The sequence below is a fragment of the Cydia splendana genome, chromosome 23 (assembly GCF_910591565.1).
Source record: "Cydia splendana chromosome 23, ilCydSple1.2, whole genome shotgun sequence".
Lineage (NCBI taxonomy): Eukaryota > Metazoa > Arthropoda > Insecta > Lepidoptera > Tortricidae > Cydia > Cydia splendana.
In genome coordinates, this window is record NC_085982.1 from 12,186,539 (window position 1) to 12,209,315 (window position 22,777).

The window sequence follows — 22,777 nt, forward strand, 5'->3', positions numbered from 1 at the left end:
AATTTAAGTAAAAGAATAAACTTTTAAACATTTGATTTTAAGGGACGTGCGAACTACACGACGAAATGAGAGCAACTGTGAATTGTGATCAACTGTCACTTAAAATGAGCAATCCTCATTCATTTCTCAAGCTGTCAAAATGCTGACTAAAATTACTAAGAAACACTGTTGGCACTTAAGTATAAAAATGTAACAAAAATAACTTTCACTTCGAAAAAAAGCGCTATACTTTAATACCTAAGAATAAAGTTTAATTTCGGTTAGCAAATGGTTTCAAAAAGGGATTTGTCGATTGGTGAATAGCCACGTGCGGCAAAAAAGAGGATTTTTTGCTCGGCATTCTGCCTCTGGAATGTGCGACACAATAGATTATGGGAATCGAATTGGATAAAGCGTTTGACAATATGAAGGTACCTTACAGTATCAAAAGGCTGGTAATGTCGGCTTATTTGTTTTTGAGTTTCCCGCCTATTGTCTATTTAGCCATTATAGTTAGATGGATGCAATTTTCGTAGAAGCAGGAAGCTAGAAATATCTGTTATATTTACGTCGCTTATCCTGGCAATGTGTCTCACAAAACACAAAATTATATCCATTCTAATTTTGTTTTTTCTTAGATAATTATTTTTGACCTTGAGAGCGCAAGCGTGCCTCGTGCCTCCAACTCTTTTTTTTAATTTTGTCAAGGAAACGGTTAACAGCAGCCCAAAAAAAGGAGTTTTCGGGTTTGCCTAAACGTATTTGTTTTTGTATTTAATTTACTGAGAATGTATAGGTTTTATATTCAAATTAACGCACAGTACGTACATGTTGAATTTTAAAGTAGATTTAGACACAAAATAACAAACAATATTGCCTAATCAAAACTAATCTATTACAAAACTTAAAATGAAATTAAAAATACTTAAAAATAAACTAACGAATGAATGATTTATTCACTTGAATACATATACAGCGCATGCACTTATATACTATATTCTGCCATTTGGCATGTGAAACTTGGAAATACCTACATATGCAGAACAAAAGGCCCTAGCTATGCTTACACACAACAAATACAACTTGAATATTTACAGTATTTCCACATACATTACATAAAATTTCACAAGTATTAAATTAAAACTTAAAGCTAAAGAATTCATCTAGACTATAAAAACAATAATTTTTACCATTTGTTTTCTGAAATTGTTATAGTATGTTAGTGCCTTTATCGTCGCTGGAATTTTATTAAATATTTTAATACCCATAACAAATAAAAATTACTCCTCAGGTTACCTTTTTGAATGGCCAGGCTTATTTACTCTTATTTAAAGTAATATTTTATAAAAAAAATGTAAATAGATTTTATGAAACGTTATGTTTATAAACGTTATGATGTATACGTTAGCGTGATCACGTATACTCAACTAGAAAAAAAAAGGTCGGATAACCGAGAAGAGATTTACGATTATAGCGATATACGCCTAAAGATGAAGTCGCTTTCTACCGACTTGAAGGAGATTATACTTCGATCGTCACGTATAGCTTCCGTTCCAGTCGCTAAAGCGTTAGATTGGATAATATGGTTATTTTCTTAATACTCCATCTTTCTTATATACCGGGTGTGGCCTGTAACACGAGCAAAAAATTAAAACATAGATTGTACTCCTCAAACGTTGACACTTTTGTTAAACAACTTTTAAAAATTATGAAGTATTTAGACTTCCTACTTTTCATACAAAATAAATTTTATCTTCAATGGACGCCATCGCCATGCCATATCATTTGTGATTGACGTTGCTTGTCATGTCTTAAACATGATTAACAGTCCGCCGGACGGTATCGGCCTGTCAGTTAGAACAAAATTTTGACAGTTCCGAACAACTGACAGGCCGATACCGTCCGGCGGACTGTTAATCAGTGGGCCCCTTTAGAAAGAGTAAATAAAACTACACTGTAAATAAAAAAAAATGTACAAACTTAAAAATAAGAACAGAAATATACAGAATCATAAAACTGAGTCTAAGTTAATAACAAAAATACACTTTTACGCATTAATTCATCGAGTTTTTTTTTGTTTCTTTTTTATCAAATTTATTTTTTTATTTTATTAAATCAAGGCTTCAGTACATTGAGCAGATTTCAGTGTCAAAACAATTATAATTATACTTAAATGTTGCTATTTTACTTAAAAATTACTGTACAAAAATTAGTAAAAGTAAGTACAATAGTCTTGTACTCAATATATTGTAACTTATAAGAAACAAAAAAAAAAGAATAAACACCTATGTATTGTCCAAAAATCCTCTTTTTTGGCCAGAAGGGTCGCTGAAGATAGAAGGGCGTGCCACGAGCTTGTGAAGGCCCTTTGCACCTCTGGGGTGTCATAGGACAACAACAACAAGATATTGTGCAGTCTTCCCAGTCATTTTGGATAGATTAATTAAATTCGTAGAATCATGAGTCGCTGGCGCCAGGATAAAAAGATAAGGCTTATGCTAATCACATATAGTAACATCAATTTTGATTTGAACTTGATATATGTAATCTTATCACGTACTATTTCTTGAAAAATCTTGTACGTCATAAGGTAAAGGTACTCGATGCGGTCCCAGTACATGCCATCTTGAAATTTAAGTCATTGTCAATAGAGGTGACAGCAAGGTGTCATCTATTGGGCATTAGCATGTCGAACAGTAGTACGTTTACCTTAGTCCCAACGTTTTTTGTGTTCACCAGGACGTTAGCGGAAATCTGCACATCAATCCACGAAAAAATACATGGCGTAACGGCCTAATTATTTTACTTATTAATATTGTCAACGAACCGGTTCGAAACGTCGGGATGTATTTTAAATTCATATATCTACGCGATATAATCTGATAATAAAATGGTGTGTTATATAATAATTATGGTGTATTTATTAGTTTATTAAATATTGCAAATAAAAGTATCAAAACTACCATTCAAATATAAAATAATAAATGAAAAGATAGATAATATTATAAGACACTTCAGTAGGGTGGTACTTATTTCGTCAAAGTTATATTTTTACGGGGCACCCGTTTAATGTAAAATCTAATACTAAAAACCAATTCAATTTTAAATAAAGTATCTAAGTGTAAACATTATAAGTATTAAATAAAGGATATTTCGATGTTACGATGATCATGACGTCATATACTCAATTCGATATCCGGCCAGGCCTTTAATGGCTATTAAAGACCATTTCGATAAACGCGTGATTTTAATTACTTGAATCAATCGGTAGGACCGTTGGATATAACGGTTGTTTATCAATATTGTTACTGCCTTTAAGGATTCTCAAAAAGTATCAAGGAACTTTATTAAATTTCTTAGAACTAAATTTTTATTTAAAAAGGATCTATATCTGAATCCCTAAAATCTTTTCTCCTATCTTTGCATTCCCTAATATTGTTTGTCATAATGAGCAGATGTCCTAACGCGCGTATTCCCTAATTTTGGTTTCCCTATTATCGAATGGGCGATTTTTTTTTGTCCTAATATCTTTTTCCCTAATGACACTTTCCATATTGAGTATTTATCCTAATGTTATGTAGCATAATTATTTTTTTGCCTAATTATTGTTAGGCCTAAAAATTATATATCCTAACCATCATGTTACCTAATTTCATTTAGCCTATCGTTGCTTGACCTAACACTCACTCGTATGCCCTAATTTTGATTTCCCTATTGCATTTCGTTTTTACAATGGTCACAGTTCTAACCTAACCTAACCCACTTTTGTGACAGCAGTTCGTTTTTGCGAGGATCACAGTTCTAACCTAACCTAACCCACTTTTGTGGCAACATTTCGTTTTTACAATGGTCGCAGTTCTAACCTAACCTCACCCACTTTTGTGGCAGCAGTTCGTTTTTGCGAGGGTCACGGTTCTAACCTAACCTAACCCACTTTTGTGGCAACAGTTCGTTACCATTCATTATGGAAAGTAATTGTTATGATAATTGATCAATAGGAAAAGTAACTGTTATGACGATTGATCATTAGGGTAATAGCCATTAGGTCAAAACAGTTAGAACATGTTATTTTATGCCAAACACTGTTAGGGATTTCGAAGAATATGGTAAAAAACATTAGGGATCTTGATAGTTATGGTACAAATGCTTAGGGCAAATGAGTCTTAGGCTAACCATTACATTATGGAAAATAATCGTTATGACAATTGATCGTTAGGGCATGTGCCCATTAGGACAAACCAGTTAGGGCAAGTGACTTTAGGACAAACGTTGTTAGGAATTCAGAATGACACCCATTTAAAAAATACCGTCATAAAATATGTAGGATTTAGGAGTTCATTTCAAAGCCGGTGCGCTTGTAGAAAGAAATTCCTCTAAAACATTTTTTACTCATCTCTGTAAGAATAACCTAGTTATATTTACTTACTTACTTACTCCGTTGGCACAGCGACCCAAAATGAGACTTGGCCTCCGACGCAAGACAGCGCCAGTTTTCTCGTTCCTGTGCGTCCTCTCACCAATCTGTGGATGTCGCTGGTGCGACATGGTGGAGGCGGATCTGCGCGAACTTCAAGTCTAGTAATATTTATAACAATATTATTAAAATCGTTTCCTTTTTGAAGTACTAATGCTCATTTATTATATAATAAGTGTTATAAAATGAATATATGTACATACTTAAAACTAACTACAATTAAAATAACTAAAGCTAAAAAAAATACCTATCAAACTTAATGCCCTTGGTAGGGCGCCCATTTTTATTCCAATAAAACCAAAATAATAATCGCCTAGTGTGTATCAACGATGTATCTAATGTTATCCAGATGATGTCATTTATGGAGGCGAAATTTCTTTAAAACCAAGGCCACAAATGTTCAAATACGAGGAAATTCAAAATGATCAATACATTTTAATAATTTACAAACATTTACATTTTTTTTATAATATGAACCGATTGATCATATTAAATATATTAAGAACGCGTCACTCACGTATTCCACTAAACCGCCGCAGTCTGCGCCGGTCCGTCACCGTCAACGCAAGCTCCTGATGACACTCCTCGGTACGGAGTGAAACATGTCGAGCGTTTTTCGACTTAAAATACGTGAGTGACCCGTTCTTAATATATTTAATATGATCAATACATATTATAAAAAAAATGTCCCCCACCGCGTCTGCCTGTATGTCTACATGTATGTTCTCGACAAACTCGAAAACTAATGAACGGATTTTTATACGGTTTTCATCTATGAATAGATTGATTCTTGAGGAAGGTTTAGGTGTATACCAAATTTTTGGGTAAGGTTTTGTGTAAATTAGTTGAACTACCCGTGCGAAGCCGGGGTGGATCGCTAGTTATTTTATATTTTAATATGCCTTCTAACCTAGGTCCTGGGTTCGAATATTACTTACCTAGTGTGTTTATCAAAAACATTTTGTGTTGAGTGAAAATAAAGATATTTGACATGTTTCACTCTATACCGAGGACCATCATCGCAAGCACGCGTTGGCGGACCGACGCAGACCCGTGACGTGATGACGCAGAAACCCTTTAGTACCGTTTGGTAGCCAAAATTTCGTAACCAGCTACAGAATGGGAATCAAGATTCCCAGTTTGTAGCCGGTTACGTATTGGGCCAGCGTGTTACCGTTTGGTAACTAAATTTGGTAACTAGCTACAAAACAGGAATTTAAAATTCCCTTTATGTAGCCAGTTACGAATTGGGCCAGAGTGGTAACGTTTGGTAAAGAAGCCGGTTACCAATTTTTAGTTACCAAACGGTACTAAAGTGCAGATACGTGAGTGACCCGTTTTAATATACATAATTAATATCTGTGTCTCAAAGAAGTTTTATTATTAAATATTTTTCATCAATTTCATTATATTCTGGTTTATTCTGATCCTTTGAGTTGGCGTGCATTATTTTTGGATAATCGGATTATCGGTTTAAGATACAAAAATATACCAACTTAGGAGGATACACCGAAATCGCATTTTCATACAAACGTAGACCTCGTTTTCCTCTCTGGATTATTAAAACACTCGTGTGATCATGTGATGTTTATATGAAATTCGCTTTGAGTATGTTTCATAACATAAACTCACACTCAGGGCTGTCTTTAACTATGCTGGGGCCCTAGGGCACATAAGAATTTGGGGCCCTCCCTTCCCTCCCTTTTGGAATCTTCTATTTTTTATAGGTAATCAAATATACTGTTACTGTCTGTCCTTCGGGGCCCCCTGAGGATGGGGGCCCTGGGCACGGGCCCCGTGTGCCCTTATGGTAAAGACGGTACTGCGCACCTGGTATTTTAATGAAATGAAAACTTTTATTTCAGGCAACTAGTGACCCATACATAAATACCTTACAACTAGCATACATATTATTAAAATATATTTTAAAACACTACAAATCACATTATGGTTGCGATGCATTTTAATACCTACGCAACCCCGTAGTGTCTGGAAGCCGGCCGCGGAACCGCCGAAACTTGATATTGTAATGCACATTATTATGTAACAGTCACATAAACTGCTAATTATAAAATAGATCCGTTACTTTGATCAACCACATTAATAAAAATATTTTGACACCGTTTGTTGTGTATCAACCACAGCTATGCCCATATGTTCGATATTTTTCAAATCTTTACTTATTATTAAGAGTTAGGAGCATTTAAAATTTAGTAAGTAATATGTTATTCGCTCCTAAATTTTACACAAAAAAAATCGAAAAAAGTCAAACATAGGGGCATAACTATGGTTAATTTAATATACATCAAAATATGTTAAAACATTTTTCATGTCAATATCCAGAGAGGAAAATGGGCATTACTTTTGTATGGAGGAGTGGCCGAAATGCTCTTAAACTACGCCCGCGACTTCAGTAATTTTCCATCACCTTTTCACCCCGGTTTTAATGTTAAAAAACAAAACCTTTTTTTAGCTGTTTTTAGCTTACGCCTTCAATGGTTTACGTTGTGCGTTATCTAACAGTATCTAAGTAACGGAACTATTTTAAGGATGACTCACGCTAGACCGGGCCGGGACCGGGCTGAAATGTCATTTTCTATGACGGCTGATCAATGATCACGTGGTGCTTTCTATAGAAAACGAAGCGCCGGAAGCTCCGGCCCGGTCTAGCGTGAGTCATCCTTTATATTATCAGTTTATGTGACTGCTACATAATGTAATGCATTAAAACACCAGTGTGAGTTTATGCAATGAGCTCAAAGCGAATTTCATAAAAAAACACATGATCACACGAGTGTTTTAATGGTTGTTTATGTACAGCTACATAATTATACTGCTTTATCTACACGTATATTATAAGATGATGATAATGATTTTTAGAAACCTCATGTTACACAAATGAGGCCATATATTTTTTTTTGTTTTATAGAAATTTTCGAAATTTGAATGTCACTATTTACCTAATCAATATCGACGTTATTAGGGCGAGCGAAGCGAGCCCTATCACTATTCGACGAACTATGCATTCTTGTGGTACACTTTACGGAAAAACTACTGCACTGTTAGGTTTGAAATTTGACATAGTAATGTAAATTCATGTCTAGATGTGTTATCAAACATAAAAATATAATTTTATAAACCTAAAAAAATAAAATAAAGTAATAACACTTTGTATTACTACTAGCGCCATCTGTTGGCAAAATAATGAATTATCTACTTCTCTAACAGATGGCGTTACTAGTAAAAAAATAAACAAATATTGGACATACAAATTGACTAAGCCCCAAAGTAATCTCAAGGAGGCTTGTGTTGTGGGTACTCAGACAACGATACCTATGTGGTGTTTTCAATTTCAATAATGTCGATGGCGCTTACGCTATTAACAACGATGAATACAAAAGTGGGTTAAAATTTTGGATTCAGACCCACCTCGCTTCGCTTGGTTTGACTCCCAATTTAGCAATAAAGTTTCTGTGAATACCTACTAGAACAATCAATCTTGCTGTATACCTATTCACTGCGGAGGTCAATTTTGGTTTTGTGACGCTGATGAACTGATCAATCATGTTGTGTTAGCAAACTTAAATCAGGGTATTTTCAGTTCGAGAAACAGTTTTGGCGCCATTAATTTATTACGTAAGACGATTTTGGGGTGGAGGGGGGTCGAACATATCTTATTTTTTCTTACATGGGGGGGGAGGGGGTTTTCATAGTTATTACGTAAGATCACAAAGATGCGACTTTTTATTTAATTTCTATGAAATTATGACGTTTAAAATACATAATAATAATACTTCCACACTATGCTATCAAACACGGTGCAGAGTTAGCTTAAACGAGCTCAAGTACCTTTGTACAGGTACATATATCACATTAAAACAATTTTTTTTTGAAAAATAAGCACTAATACAAACCAAACGTGTAGGTACTCAATTTTTCCTTTAGATTCTTACGTAATATATGGTAATGTAGGGGAATGGGAGAAGGAGGGGGTCAGCCTATTCTTATTATTTCTTACATAGTGGAGGGAGGGGGTCAAAAACTGACAAAAATTGTCTTACGTAATTTATGAATGGCGCCTTTGGGGTTACTATTGCTTGGAACTGCTAAAATTATAAATAAAGATAAGCATATTAATACAAACTTCAGTGACTTAGGGCCGACACACGACTGCAACTTGTATGGGAACTACACGCCGACTGCACGCCAATTGCAACGACGGCGTGCAGTTCAACAAAATGACCCAGAACCCTGGCAGTTCCTAGTGGAACTCAGGTTTGGTGCAACTAAGGCACATTATGTTTTGGTCATCCGACTCATCTTGATGAGCACTTAGGAGAGTTAGTTCCCAAGATAGAGGTGATGCTGAACCCTGGCAGTACCTAGTGGAGCTCGGGTTTGGTGCAACATAGGCACACGCTGTTGGTCATCCGACTCGTTTTGATGAGCAATTGGGAGAGCAGTACCCAGGATAAAGCGGATGCTGAACCCTGGCAGTACATAGTGGAACTCAGGTGGTGTGTAGCATAGACGCACGCTGTTTTGGTAATCTGACTCGTCTTGATGAGCATTTGGGAAAGCAGTAACCAAAATAGAGCGGATCTGAACCCTGGCAGGGTACTTCCATTGTTCCATTAGGTATAATGGAACTCAGGTTTGATGCAACATAGACACACATTGTTTTGGACATCCGACTCGTCACGATGAGCACTTGGGAGAGCAGTACCCAAGATAGAGCTGATGCTGAATCCTTTTTTTTTTTTTTTTTTTGACGGAGTGGGAATGCGTTTATGCACGGTGTGTGGGACTCGCCGCTCCTTTCCCCTCTCCTGGCAAGAGAGGGGGAGAATTTGGCCCTACCCACTAAACCCACTCCGTCGTTTCACCCTCACTGCCGTTCGTGAGGGCGCACTGGGACCGACTAGGATGACATTCCACCACGGCGCCCTCCGGCAGCCCCGGCTTATCGCCAGGCCCCCCTCACAATGGGGGAGGATCAGAAACGCTTGATCCCCCCCTCCTCCGACGACGTGTATGGGGCCGTGCAATGCGGGTACGGTACCCGCTGACCCTACTGGGGCTCGAGGCGAGCATACGCTCTTTGCCTTCGACCCTGCCGTCTACGTCGGAGAGGAAGCGCGTCAGCAGCCGCTTCTCGCACCCTCTCCGCCTCCTCCTTCTGTGACATGGTTTCTTCGCAGAAGGAGGCCACCGCTTCCCATTTCCTCTCGCTACCCAGCATCGCCGCTATTATGCTGCGTAGCGAGAGGTCCGCTACCCCCGTGGCCGCCCTGAGGGCAGCTCTTTCCACGGCCCAGCGATTGCATTCTTCTAGAGTGTGCTGGGCCGTGTCGTCCGCCGCTCCACATTCGTGGCACTGAGGCCCCGGCTCCCTCTGTATCTTGTGCAGGTAGTGTCCGAAACAGCCGTGTCCGGACACCACCTGCGTTACCCTGTATGTCAGGGCCCCCTTGCTCCGGTCCACCCACTCGTCCATTACCGGGAGAATAGCCCCTATGGTTCGGGTTCCATAGCGGCTATCCTCCAAGGCATCCCTCCATCGCTCTCGTAGGCGCTCCGCGGCTGCCCGCGACACCCTCTCAGCCTCCTCCGCATCTAGGTGCTCCCCACGCCCCCTCGCTTCCGCCCTCCACCGGTACGGCAGTACGTAGTGGAACTCAGGTTTGTTGCACCATAGGCTCACGCTGTTTTGGTCATCCGACTCGTCTTGATGAGCACTTAGGTGTAGTACCCAAGATAAAGCTGATGCTGAACCCTGGCAGTACCTAGTGGAACTCAGGTTTGGTGCAACATAGGCACACGCTGTTTTGGTCATCTGACACGTCTTAACGAGCACTAAGAAGAGCAGGACCCAAGTTAGAGCTAATGCTGAACCTTGGCTGTACCTAGTGGAACTGTGTGTGTGTGTGTTTATGTGCGGAGCAGTGTGATTACCGCCAGTAGGTGTCCAGATGGGATAGATTTTCGCTGAATTGTGTGGTGTGGACGCAAAAATAAATTCAAGGACATTGGCTCGCTGACCCAACATTATGTAGGAAAGCCAGTTGGCATCCTTACAAAAAGTACTGGGCGACCGTGTAGGATCTAATAAGCGCTTATGAAATTGTATATTACGTGTGGATGATATTGTCAATTTGATTTTGTCGTCTGGAGACGTTTTTAATGGACAAAGTAAACGCTGTAACAAACAGGCGTACTTGACAGCAACCGGGGTCCGGTTAGTATTTGTCTTTCTTGCTCTCACTTATAATTGCGTTCTTAAAGGCCGTAACACACTATCGCACCGTACCGCGACCTTGGTGCGGTGCGATAGTGTGTTACGGCCTTAACTGACTTATTACATACCCACCCACTCGATCGAACATGAAATAAACCTCGGATTGGATCAAAGTCGCGGTCCGGTACATACGTTTAGGTAGAAAAACTCCGCGAGCCCTTACAAAGCTCTGCTTTTTGCTAGTTATTACCTACCCCGTGGAGCGCCCTAGTATCACACGTGTGACACGTGTGATACTAATTTAATTTGGTCTTAGCGCCTCAGTATCAGACGCGTGTTACCCACTACAGATCAATATGGGTCAAATTGCTTTACATCAATTTGTTGTATGATGGTCGTTCGACGGGTTACGCAATAGTTACAATTTCACAGGTAAGAAATTGGTTGTAACAAAACAGTTTATCATTATACTGTCCCTAATTTGCAGTTTTTGAACGTATCATAGAGGTATATATTTGTGTATATAAAATATTTACGTCCAAGATAGTATAATTGCTCGTAGGCGTTTATTTTAATTTGAAACTTATTTGGTAATACATATTAACTCACATTTATCAGTCAGCCGCGCCCACGACCAGTGAAACCTGGTCGAAACGTCGGTAAATAAAAGTAATAAAATAAAATTCGCGATAGACCCGTCTATTATAAATGTGATAATATGTGTTCAAAACGCGAAAGTTTTAAATATTTTATTTGGCAATGCCTTGACCTATCTTAAAATAGCTCAAAAATACGTTCGAGGTCCTACAATAGCCTAATTCTGGTATGTCACTTAATTCCGGATCATACATGATTGTGGCATGCAAATGCAATAAAATATGAGTATGAGTATGAAAACAATGGGAAATAATTGCGGTACCGAAATAGAACCACAGTACCGAAATAGACAAAGCTACTAAGATTACCTAATAGGTGCATGCATAATAGACTGGGAGACAGTGACACATTTTACTGGGTCATTTGTACCAGTATGGCGGTTCGTCAGGGGTCTAAGTACGTGTAAGTAAGTCTTTCCTTCATTACGTACTTAGACCCCTGACGAACCGCCATACTGGTACAAATGACCCAGTAAAATGTGTCACTGTCTCCCGGTCTATAATGAAATGCATTAAAATACCAGTGTGTTTTTATGAAACGAGCTCAAAGCGAATTTCATAAAAACATCACATGATCACACGAGTGTTCCAACCGGCACGTATGGAGGTCCAAGGGGGAGGCCTATGTTCAGCAGTGGACGTCTTATGGCTATTTCTCTGTACTTTATTTCGTTCTATGGGCACCAAACGGAATTCCATTGCAGAACTGAGTAATTGGTATTTTAGCCAAAATGGCGTCACCCTTATTATTATTACCTAGGCAATAGAGACTGAGTAAGTAAATTAATTGCTGCAGGGTAGATGTTCGCGCACCGCCGGGCGAGCACACCGAATGCTTTGCCGCGCTCGCCCGGCGGTGGACTCTATTGCCTTGGTAATAAGGGTGACGACATTTTGACTAAAATACCAATTACTCAGTTCTGCAATGGAATTCCGTTTGGTGCCCATAGAACGAAATAAAGTACAGAGAAATACCTATCTAATGACCTAACTCTCAACTCTGTTGGTTTTGGGGCAATTTTGACGCATAGTCCTTTGCTAGTTAAATCCATCGGCTATATCATTCGCTATTTACCTTACCTTGCCTATTGAGCTTACTGTGGGACTTGGTTAATATTAGGGTATTTGACATTTTTTTATGAATGTCATCAATCGATTAGGTTTGTTTTGAGGATGAAATGTCTGTATGGGACTCATTGTCTTAAAGCAATACAAAAGTCACAAATGATGGTCAAAGTCTGGCACCCGCACTTTACTGACGAAACGCTTCTAACAAAATGGCAATTTTCGTGACGTCACCATGTAACGTTAGAAGCCGTTTCGATGTATAGAAAACAAGGAAATTGCGATTTTGTCGGTGAAATATTGAGTTTATGTAAGTTGTACTTATATTGTCGGCATACAATATTTATTTTTTATAATTATTTTATTCCTATTTGGAAGATGAGAAAAAAACTTTTTTTAAACTTTGATTTCTTGTATTTTATTATTCCCATATATTTTTTAAGGTTTCAATTTATTGTGAGAAAATGCTCTATTTCTATTTATTTAAATAGATTTAGTTATAAAATTCAACATATGTCAGTCAACAACCCTATTTGTGGCAGTAATAATATATTATCCTGTCTATTTATTTATTTTATGGATTTAAGTACAGTAAACCAATGGCTTCTGAGGCCTTTGCAATCACTTGCAATAAAGTTACTAGATAACAACAGCAAAGTAAAAATTTAAATACAGGTATTAGTAACAAAAAGAAAATAAAATAAAGAAATCTTAAACGAATACCGACGGACAGAGGCACGCACAGGAGCGTGATGTGCCTGGTCCCAATCAGGTATGTTGCGGATGCAGAGTTTATGACATCCGCGGACGCGGATTTCAAGATTAGTTACTTAAAAAACGTCAAATATTACATTTTAGTAGTTTTTATTTAAAAAAACACGAAACGTATAGTATTTGAGCAAGAATATAAGTGCGTTATATTTAATAAACAGTAACTTGGCCGCCTTTTCTGGATCTAGACGATTTCGTTATAGGTATTGACGAAATTACCTAGCACTTACGCCGCCGCTAAGACCTTCCTGTACCGACTTGTTCGACATCCGCATCCGCATTAAGCTCCGCATCGATTTTATGCGGATGTGGATGCGGATTTTGAAAATAATGCGGAAGTTCCGCGGTTCCGGATGCGGAAGCGAATATTCGCAACATCCCTGGTCCCAATCCCGCATCGTGAAATGAAAAATGAAATGAAAATCTTTATTTCAGGCAACTAATGGCCCATACATAAATACCTTGAGCCAAATTCGACATGTACAACTGTTGGATTTCGCGTCAATTGAAATTCAACTGTTGAAGTTCATTTGAAGTTCATCAAGTGCGGAAGTTCATTTGGTACAACCAATAATTTAACAAAAAACAACTTTGTATTATTATTACTTTAAGGTTTATAATGGTTTGGTTTGGTTGTCACCTAACTGTGGATTGCTAATGTCAATTTTTGAAAAGTAATGATTCGATTCAACGGAAGTTCAACATGCGACGTCAAAAGTGGCATGTCGAATAAGGCCCCTTAAAACTAGCATACATATTTTATTATTTTACAAAAATATATTTTAAAACTAAACACTATAAATCACATTATGCGCAACCCCGCAGTGTCTGGGAGTCGGCCGCGGAACCGCCGAAACTTGACACCCTTCGGCCAAAATTCCTCCTTGGTGAAGGTCGCTAGATGTTCAGTCGGGACGCTCACCACAAACGAATTAAAATCCGCATTGTCAGGCAGTCCACCCGTTCAGCGAGCACACTCAGGATGTTGTTGGTACTACCTCGACGGTGGCTACACGGCGCATTAGAGAGGCCGTTCTGCCACGCAAGAATTCGTGAAATCCCGGCACGCCGGCCGCCAAAAAATCGGGACGCCTGGGGCCTATTGCATAATAAAATAATTAATGATTTTTAATTTTCTATGTAAAATCACTAACAGTATTAGCTTCTATTTTATTATGCAATCCGGCCGGTCACCATATGGGGCAGAACTTTTAAAACTGGAATCTGAAAGTTTGACGAAAGCCCAAAGCCCCGTAGGAGGATTTACGTGGCATACAATGTAGCGGGTTTATCGCCCACGCTTTAAAAGCTTTTACTAACTAGGGTATTGTAAATTATATAAAAAAGTAGCTTATTGAGGCAAAAAAAGATGTCGCTCAACACAAGACATTTCTGACAGCATTGCAATCGGCAGTACCTATAGTCGCGCTGATGCTGCAAAAGTGCTGCCGACCGCGTTTTCGCAGGAAACGTTAAAAAAGTCATTTTATCGCTACATTTATATTGAATTTGATAATTAACGTTCAATTTCTGTCCGCATTCTAGAGTTCATCATGAAATTAAATAGTTTCTGAGTGTTTTTTTAAACCTGCAATATTTTGCGATGTGAATAAGATGTCATACTGAACAATTTTTAATATGGGATTATGGGATCAACCCCGAAATCGCGATATAAAAAATTTACTCTCCCATAAAAACAGTAAGCGGTGGTGGCCGAGTGGATATGACGCCCGACTTTCAATCCGGAGGTCGCGGGTTCAAATCCTGGCTCGTACCAATGAGTTTTTCGGAACTCATGTATGAAATATGATTTGATATTTACCACTAGCTTTTCGGTGAAGGAAAACATCGCGAGGAAACCTGCATACATCTGCGAAGAAATTCAAAGGTGTATGTGAAGTCCCCAATCCGCATTGGGCTAGCGTGGGGACTATAGCCCAAGCCCTCTCGCGCATGAGAGGAGGCCTGTGCCCAGCAGTGGGGCGTATATAGGCTGAATTATTATTTTTTATTATATTATTAAAAACAGTAACATATAACCAGCCTTACAAGCCAAAATGCATGAAACAACCAATATTTTATTCGTGATTTCGGGGTTGGTCCTATAGTAGAAGTTGCTCAGTATGACCTATTTATTCATCTCGCAAAATATTCCCGGTAATAAAAAAAATACCCTGTATGTGTCACTAACCCCATTATGGGGGTATATTCAATCTAAGATGGTTAGATTATTAATCAATTTAATTAACATCATCATGAGACGACCGGTCTGGCCTAGTGGGTAGTGACCCTGCCTATGAAGCCTATGGTCCCGGGTTCGAATCCCGGTAAGGGCATTTATTTGTGTGAAGACACAGATATTTATTCCTGAGTCATGGTTGTTTTCTATGTATTAAAGTATTTATATATTATATATATCGTTGTCTGAGTACCTACCCACAACACAAGCCTTCTTGAGCTTACCGTGGGCCTAATCAATTTGTGTAAAAATGTCCTATGATATTTATTTATTTATTTTATCAAACAATTTATACCCCGTAGAAACCCCGACTCATTTAAGCCCACTTGACCCAGTCCCGGTTTTCCTCCAAGTTTCCCGTGTGGAAAACATTTTGCAGAAAAGTCGGTTTTGCGAAATTGCGCGGAAACATGCGAATATCCTTGGCCGATCACGTGGAAGTTATGGCCGCCTATTTTCTACAGAGGGGAACGCCTGTTAATGACCACTCCGTTTGGTTATATTCTCTAAAGGGGCCCACTGATTAACAGTCCGCCGGACGGTATCGGCCTGTCAGTTAGAACAAAATTTTGACAGTTCCGAACAACTGACAGGCCGATACCGTCCGGCGGACTGTTAATCAGTGGGCCCCTTAAGTGGTTAGTAGTTATTTTATACTTACCTGCGAGTTTAGTTTATATTTAGTTTAGACACATTTAGCTTTAGCGCCACTTGGTTAGACTAACCCGGGGTTCACCGGTTAAACCGTTAACCCAGTGTCAAATTGTACTGGTAGCCTTGGTAACTCCAGGTTTAAGCGGTTAACCCCGGGTTAGTGAATGGTGCAGCCCTTAGTCAATTTCTGTAATAATGTCCTATAGGGACCCTGCGTGTAGGGGGGTCTGCCATCTTGTGGCCTGAATCAGAAACATATGTGCACATGTACATTGCCAAAGCAAGTTAGCACTTGCTTATGGTAGTTCATCTAGAGTCGGACCAAAAAAAGTCTGCAGCGGATTTGATAGCCCACGCAGTGCAACTGAAATTTATACGACATAATTTCATAGAAGTTTGACGTTTAAAATAACACTTTCACTTACCGTTCTTGTCGGTACGGTACGTTTCCATGTGCATAGTAGGTTCTGCCATCTTGTGGGCTACATCGGAAGCATAAACAACACATTTACGCCTCGCGCCAATAATCTGACGGCTCCTATGCTGCCCCCTATAGTTCATGCACGGGGACTATAGGTCATATTTAATAGGTAATATTTAAAATGCACTCGAGTCGTCTCATAGGCTGGATTTAGTGTCACTCGGACCGTCCGTGCGGATCGCTTATTATAGAGTAACGCTGACGGGTCCGCGCGGATGACCGTCCGCGCGGACAGCTTTCTCATACAATTTGGCGGTGCGGAGCGATTCGCACGGACGGTCCGCGTGACACTAAAACCAGCCATAAGGTATCTCGCTCGCATTTCTTGGTGCACGTTAGATCAAAATAAAATCAAAACCTTATCAAATCGGTAAATCAATATCGGCCTTTAGGATATAGCGCTAACTAGCGAACCCTTTACCGCATACAAAGCCATATATGTATGGCAGATATGATATTCAACTCTATTGACTATTGATATTCAAGCTATTAAAGTTCAAATTCAAACAAATTTTTTTGAAGTGAAAACTTCTTTAGCGGCGGTGTGCACTTTATGTGATGAGGAAAAAATGTTAAACTTGCGACAGGTCACGTGACCGTAAGATTCGTAAGACTTAAGACGGACACGTGACCTGATCGAAAAACTGTTACAATGTCATTGAGTTTTCACTTCTGCCGGCACTCCCGGAGTGCAACCCGTTGTTTTTTTTTTATTATATGCAGTAAGGGGTTAAATTAATTCACCACAAAACTGTGTACCGCTATCTCAGCAAAATATTTGCGTCTACAAAATTTTGTTATGTAAATCCTCGCTCACGCTAAGAGCGATCACATTCAGCCGGATTCGAACTTTAGGATACGTCAATTAATAGATTTTGAAACGATATGGGTTAGATGTGTCAGTGTCAAAAGTGACGTATTTGTTTGAAGAAACGTCACATTTGACACTGACATATCTTACCATATACTTATCGTTTCTATATCTATTAATTGACGTATCTTAAAGTTAGAATCGGGCCGTTTGTCTGATCCGATATCGGATGTAGGATCCTATCCGCGTAGTCAGGCCGCGGGGGCGCGCCCGGGCGCCGTCTTTAGCGGTCACGCATACTACAACAAACATCATGCCTACACATACGCACACAAACAAATAATATCGGTGCGACAGCTGACGGGGGGCTCCGACATGACTGAATTTATCGGAAACGCCTTTCCGATATCGGATGTCGGAAGGCGCCTACGACAAAAACAGCTGCAGGAGATTGGCATTAAGTCCGCCTTTTTTGCGTTATTTATCGTTTTTTAGTAATAATGATTTATTAAATGCTTAATAAATACAGAGAAACACATATATCTTACATTTTACTTCCTTCCGACATCCGATATCGGATCAGACAATGTGAAAACGCTTTAAGTCAATAAGAATATAAATATAGATTCTTTCCTATCTTAGATATTAATAACTGCGACCTTTCTTTCTGAAATCAGTCAAACAATTTTTTCCATATTTTCCTTCATAACACCTTCTCAGATGTTATTTTGTCTCGGCCATGTAACGTGATATTATATTAACACATTATATTTCACCTTTTATTAAGGGGTTGACGTCACCCCTTTTGTTGTTTAGTTCTTTTGTCTGTGATGTTTGAAACTTTAGCTTGTTAGTTATTGATCGTGATTGGAGTTAGGCTATTTGGTGAATTTAGCCAAAAAGAATAGATAGTATAGAGGGGTCCTGTCATTGTAAATTTTGTAGTCACTGTAAATTTACTGCCATCTATCGACACCCGACTAAAACTCAAAATGAAAACGTATAAAGTTATCAAAAAATGTATATATATGTGTAGCTGCTGCGCACATTCCCGCGCAGGGTTGTCTGCGCGGGGAAGAAAAGTCTGCGAAATTGTCAATTCATTACTGTCATAGAGAAATAAAACTATATTTCATAAGAATTAGCATGTTTTAATCCTGGGCCCTAAAGTGGTGACCCCGCATTCAGAGCAGCACCCAGCCTTCCAAAAACATGTCTGATAACGAAACGACCGAAAAGTTCGAACCTGCAGTTTCGAGCCCGTTGCTAGAGCTCTCAGGTATCGCGACCAACATTCGTATTCCGCCAATATGGCGCGACCAAATAAGACTTTGGTTTGTGCAATTTGAATCCATCGTCGCCCCCCTCAAGAAAGGCGACCAGGCAATGTACGAACTCGCAATAGCAAAACTAGAACGTCAGGATTTGGACGAAGTAAGCGACATTTTACTAAAACCACCTGAAACTAAAAAGTACGAAACCTTGAAAACCCGTTTGACTACCGTCTACGAGGAGTCTAAAGAACGTAGTCTGCAACGTCTTTTATCCGAAATGGAGCTCGGTGACTTAAAGCCATCTCAGTTACTGCGTCGGATGAAAACCCTCGCCGGTAGCAATATCTCCGAAACAGCTCTCCGTATCCTGTGGTCCAATCATCTGCCTTTGTCCGTTCGAGCCGTCGTCGCCTCCAGCGATACTATTATGAAAGACATAAATTTAAACGACATAGCACTGATGGCAGATAAAATTTTAGAACAGACACGTAAAGAAATATCCGCAATTTCGGCACAGCCATCCACTTCTACGACTTCTAGTGAAGCTCTTTCGCCGCAGAAAACGCTAGAAGACAAGCTGGACTATCTCGTTCGTGAAGTCGCCGAGATCAAGATTCAACAGAAACAGTACCGTCGCAACACATATTCAGCTCCGCAATTCAACGCTTCGCGATTTAATCGTCCGTATTCTCGCACGCGCTCCAATTTTCAAAATCTCCAACCTTCCTCGAGCGACATCTGTTTTTATCACCGACGTTTCGGCGACTCAGCGTATAAGTGCACCATCCCCTGTAATTTCAAGAAGAGCAATAATAAGGAAAACTTACCGGCGTTAGCTGAGGCGGGAACTAGCGCATCGGATATTTCACACCGCCTGTTCGTTACTGATCAAGACACCAAAATTAAATTCCTTATTGACACTGGCGCAAATATTTCTGTCATTCCAAAGCCTAAAGGATTCCGTGGCCGTCCGACCTCCTTCAACCTTTATGCAGCGAACAACAGCATAATACCTACTTTCGGCGAAAAGATATTGGACCTAGATTTCAATTTAAAACGTACATTTAGATGGAAGTTTATTATCGCGGCAGTTAGTAAGCCAATCATCGGCGCTGATTTTCTGAAGTACCACCAATTGCTCGTCGATCTTGACGGACGATGTCTGATTGATAAGAAAACCAACCTTGCTGTCAGAACTCCGATTTGTAAGACCTCGCAGCCGACGATCTGCAGCATTGATCTCGAACAAAAATATCATCACATTCTCAATGAATTTCCCGATATTATAAGACCATCTTCAATGAAGAGCGCTCCCAAGCACAACGTCGAGCACTACATTGAGACTAATGGAGCTCCCGTACATGCACGCCCACGCCCGCTCCCGCCACACCGGTACCTTGCAGTCAAAAAGGAATTTGATCACATGATTGAGCAACAGTCCTGTCGACCTAGCAAGAGCCCCTGGGCAAGTCCACTTCACGTTGTGCCTAAGAAAAATGGCGACATACGAGTCTGCGGAGATTATAGACGGTTAAACTCTGTCACAAAACCCGATCGTTACCCCGTTCCTCGACTAAGAGATTTTACCTACCAACTTCACGGTATGAATATTTTTAGTACGATCGACTTGAACCGGGCGTATCAACAGATTCCTATGCACAAAAATCATATCGACAAAACCGCTATAATTACGCCATTCGGTCTTTTTGAGTTTCCGATGATGAGAGAAGGTTTAAAAAATGCTGGACAGACATTTCAAAGATTTATTCATCAAGTCCTTGCTGGTCTAGATTATGTTTTCCCCTTCATCGATGATATAATCATTGCATCAAAGGACGCGAAGACTCATGAAAATCACCTCCGGACAGTCCTACAACGACTGAACGAATACGGTGTCACAATCAACCCCTCAAAATGCGTGTTGGGTCAAGAATCTGTCAAGTTCCTCGGCTACACAGTAACACCGCACGGAATTAAACCACCAGAAGACAAAATTCAAATTATTAACAGCTACCCAAAACCTGAAAACATCGAACAACTACGAAGGTTTCTTGGAATGGTCAACTTTTACCACGACAGCATTCCCAACGCAGCACAAATTCAAACGCCATTAAACTTTTTTTTGCATAACTGCAAGAAACGCGATAAAACTGTCATACAGTGGAACCCTGAAGCGGATGAGGCATTTGAGGCATGCAAGAAAGCTATAAACCATGCTGTGATGCTCGCCCACCCTTCTCATAGCGCGCCTATAGCTCTTTTTTGTGACGCTAGCGACCAGAGCGCGGGAAGTGTACTCCAACAACGCATTAACAATAAATGGCAGCCGTTGGGATATTTTTCAAAAAGATTTTCAAACGCCCAGCAAAAATATAGTACGTTCGACAGAGAATTATTGTCTATATATATGTCTGTGAAACATTTTAGGAAAATGTTCGAAGGCCGTGAGTTAATCATTTTTACGGATCATAAGCCGCTGACATACGCACTTATGAAAACGTCATCTGAGTCAGAAACTCCTCGCCGTTCCAGACAGCTGTCATTCATTAGCGAATTTACCAGCGATATCAGGCACGTAAGTGGCCAAGATAACGTGGTTGCGGACGCATTGTCACGCATCGAGACTATCACCACACCATCCGTGTTCGACTATGATAAACTCGCACAATTACAGCAGAATGACAAGTCTATCAACCATTTGTTACTAAAAAAGAATATAGAATTAAAGAAAATCATCTTGCCAAACTCAGCAGAGCCGATTTATTGTGAAGTATCTACATCAGCCATTAGACCTTACATACCTGAAGATTTACGCCGCACTGCCTTCGATACCGTACACAATATAAGTCACCCGGGTATCAGGACTACTAGGAAGATGATACAAGAGAGGTATTTTTGGCCATCTATGAACAAGGATGTCGGCATTTGGGCCAAAACTTGTATCCAATGTCAACAATCGAAGGTTCAGCGTCATACTTACAGCAACGTCGGATGTTTCACACCGAGCGCACGTTTCCAACATATACATACTGACCTCGTCGGTCCTCTGAGTACTTCATCGGCTGGACACCGGTATTTACTCACAATTATAGACAGGACAACGCACTGGCCTGAAGCAATACCTATTCGAGATATGACTGCTGAAACTGTGGCTAAAACTATATACGAAGCATGGATCGCACGTTTTGGGTGCCCATCAACTATAACAACTGATCAAGGCCGTCAATTCGAAAGTGAACTTTTTTCATCTCTGACTAAATTACTTGGCATCGAAAGAGTACGTACAACAGCATATCACCCAGAGAGCAATGGTAAAATCGAGCGCTGGCATAGATGCCTAAAGGCAGCTCTTATGGCGCGGCTGTGTGATCGAGATAAATGGGTCGAAGAACTCCCCACTGTCCTGCTTGGACTACGCTCAGCGCTGCGCAGCGACTCTGGTGTCAGTGCAGCCCAACTTACGTATGGCTGTTCACTCCGTTTGCCAGGAGATTTCATTTCATCGTCCATTTCTGTAAATCCTGTCATAAATTTTGATTACGTCGAACAACTTCGGCAAATCATAAATGATCTCAAGCCTACGCAAAAGGTACACTCTAGCAGTAGAAGGATTTTTGTGCATCCTGATTTGCAGAATTGCGAAAATGTTTTCCTGCGTGAAGATGCAGTGCGCAAACCGCTACAAGCTCCATATAAAGGGCCCTATCCAGTATTGAAGCGTAGTGATAAAGTTTTCACAATACAATTGCCAGGACGGGTCGTCGCAGTATCCATTGACCGCTTAAAGCCCGCCTATACAGTGAATCTGAGTGAACCTGGTAATGCTAATGAACCTCCGGCAAAGTGTACTCGGTCAGGTAGAACCGTCAGGCGACCAGTACGCTTCGCTTGAGGGGGAGCCCTGTAGCTGCTGCGCACATTCCCGCGCAGGGTTGTCTGCGCGGGGAAGAAAAGTCTGCGAAATTGTCAATTCATTACTGTCATAGAGAAATAAAACTATATTTCATAAGAATTAGCATGTTTTAATCCTGGGCCCTAAATATGGATAAATGATTTTATTATTTTTATATCATTTTGATCCATGTTCATTCACTGATATCTATGTGTTAAAATTGTTAAATATGAAACGGTGTCG

General features: G+C 39.9%; 2 protein-coding genes across 2 annotated transcripts in view; one reads left to right on the plus strand and one right to left on the minus strand.

Moving 5' to 3' along the window:
- Positions 1 to 9,524: 9,524 nt before the first annotated feature.
- LOC134801751 (uncharacterized) lies at positions 9,525 to 16,550 on the minus strand. Its single transcript, XM_063774348.1, has 2 exons — positions 16,502 to 16,550; positions 9,525 to 10,180 (listed from the first exon to the last, which is right to left on the minus strand). Exons 1-2 carry the CDS (start codon positions 16,548 to 16,550, stop codon positions 9,525 to 9,527), a joined length of 705 nt encoding a protein of 234 aa, XP_063630418.1.
- Positions 16,551 to 18,580: 2,030 nt separating this feature from the next.
- LOC134801752 (uncharacterized) overlaps positions 18,581 to 22,777 on the plus strand; it is a 30,148-nt gene continuing 25,951 nt past the window's right edge. The window contains exon 1 of the mRNA XM_063774349.1: positions 18,581 to 20,933. Coding sequence (XP_063630419.1) covers positions 18,581 to 20,933 — 2,353 coding nt within the window. The remainder of the gene's footprint in view (positions 20,934 to 22,777) is intronic.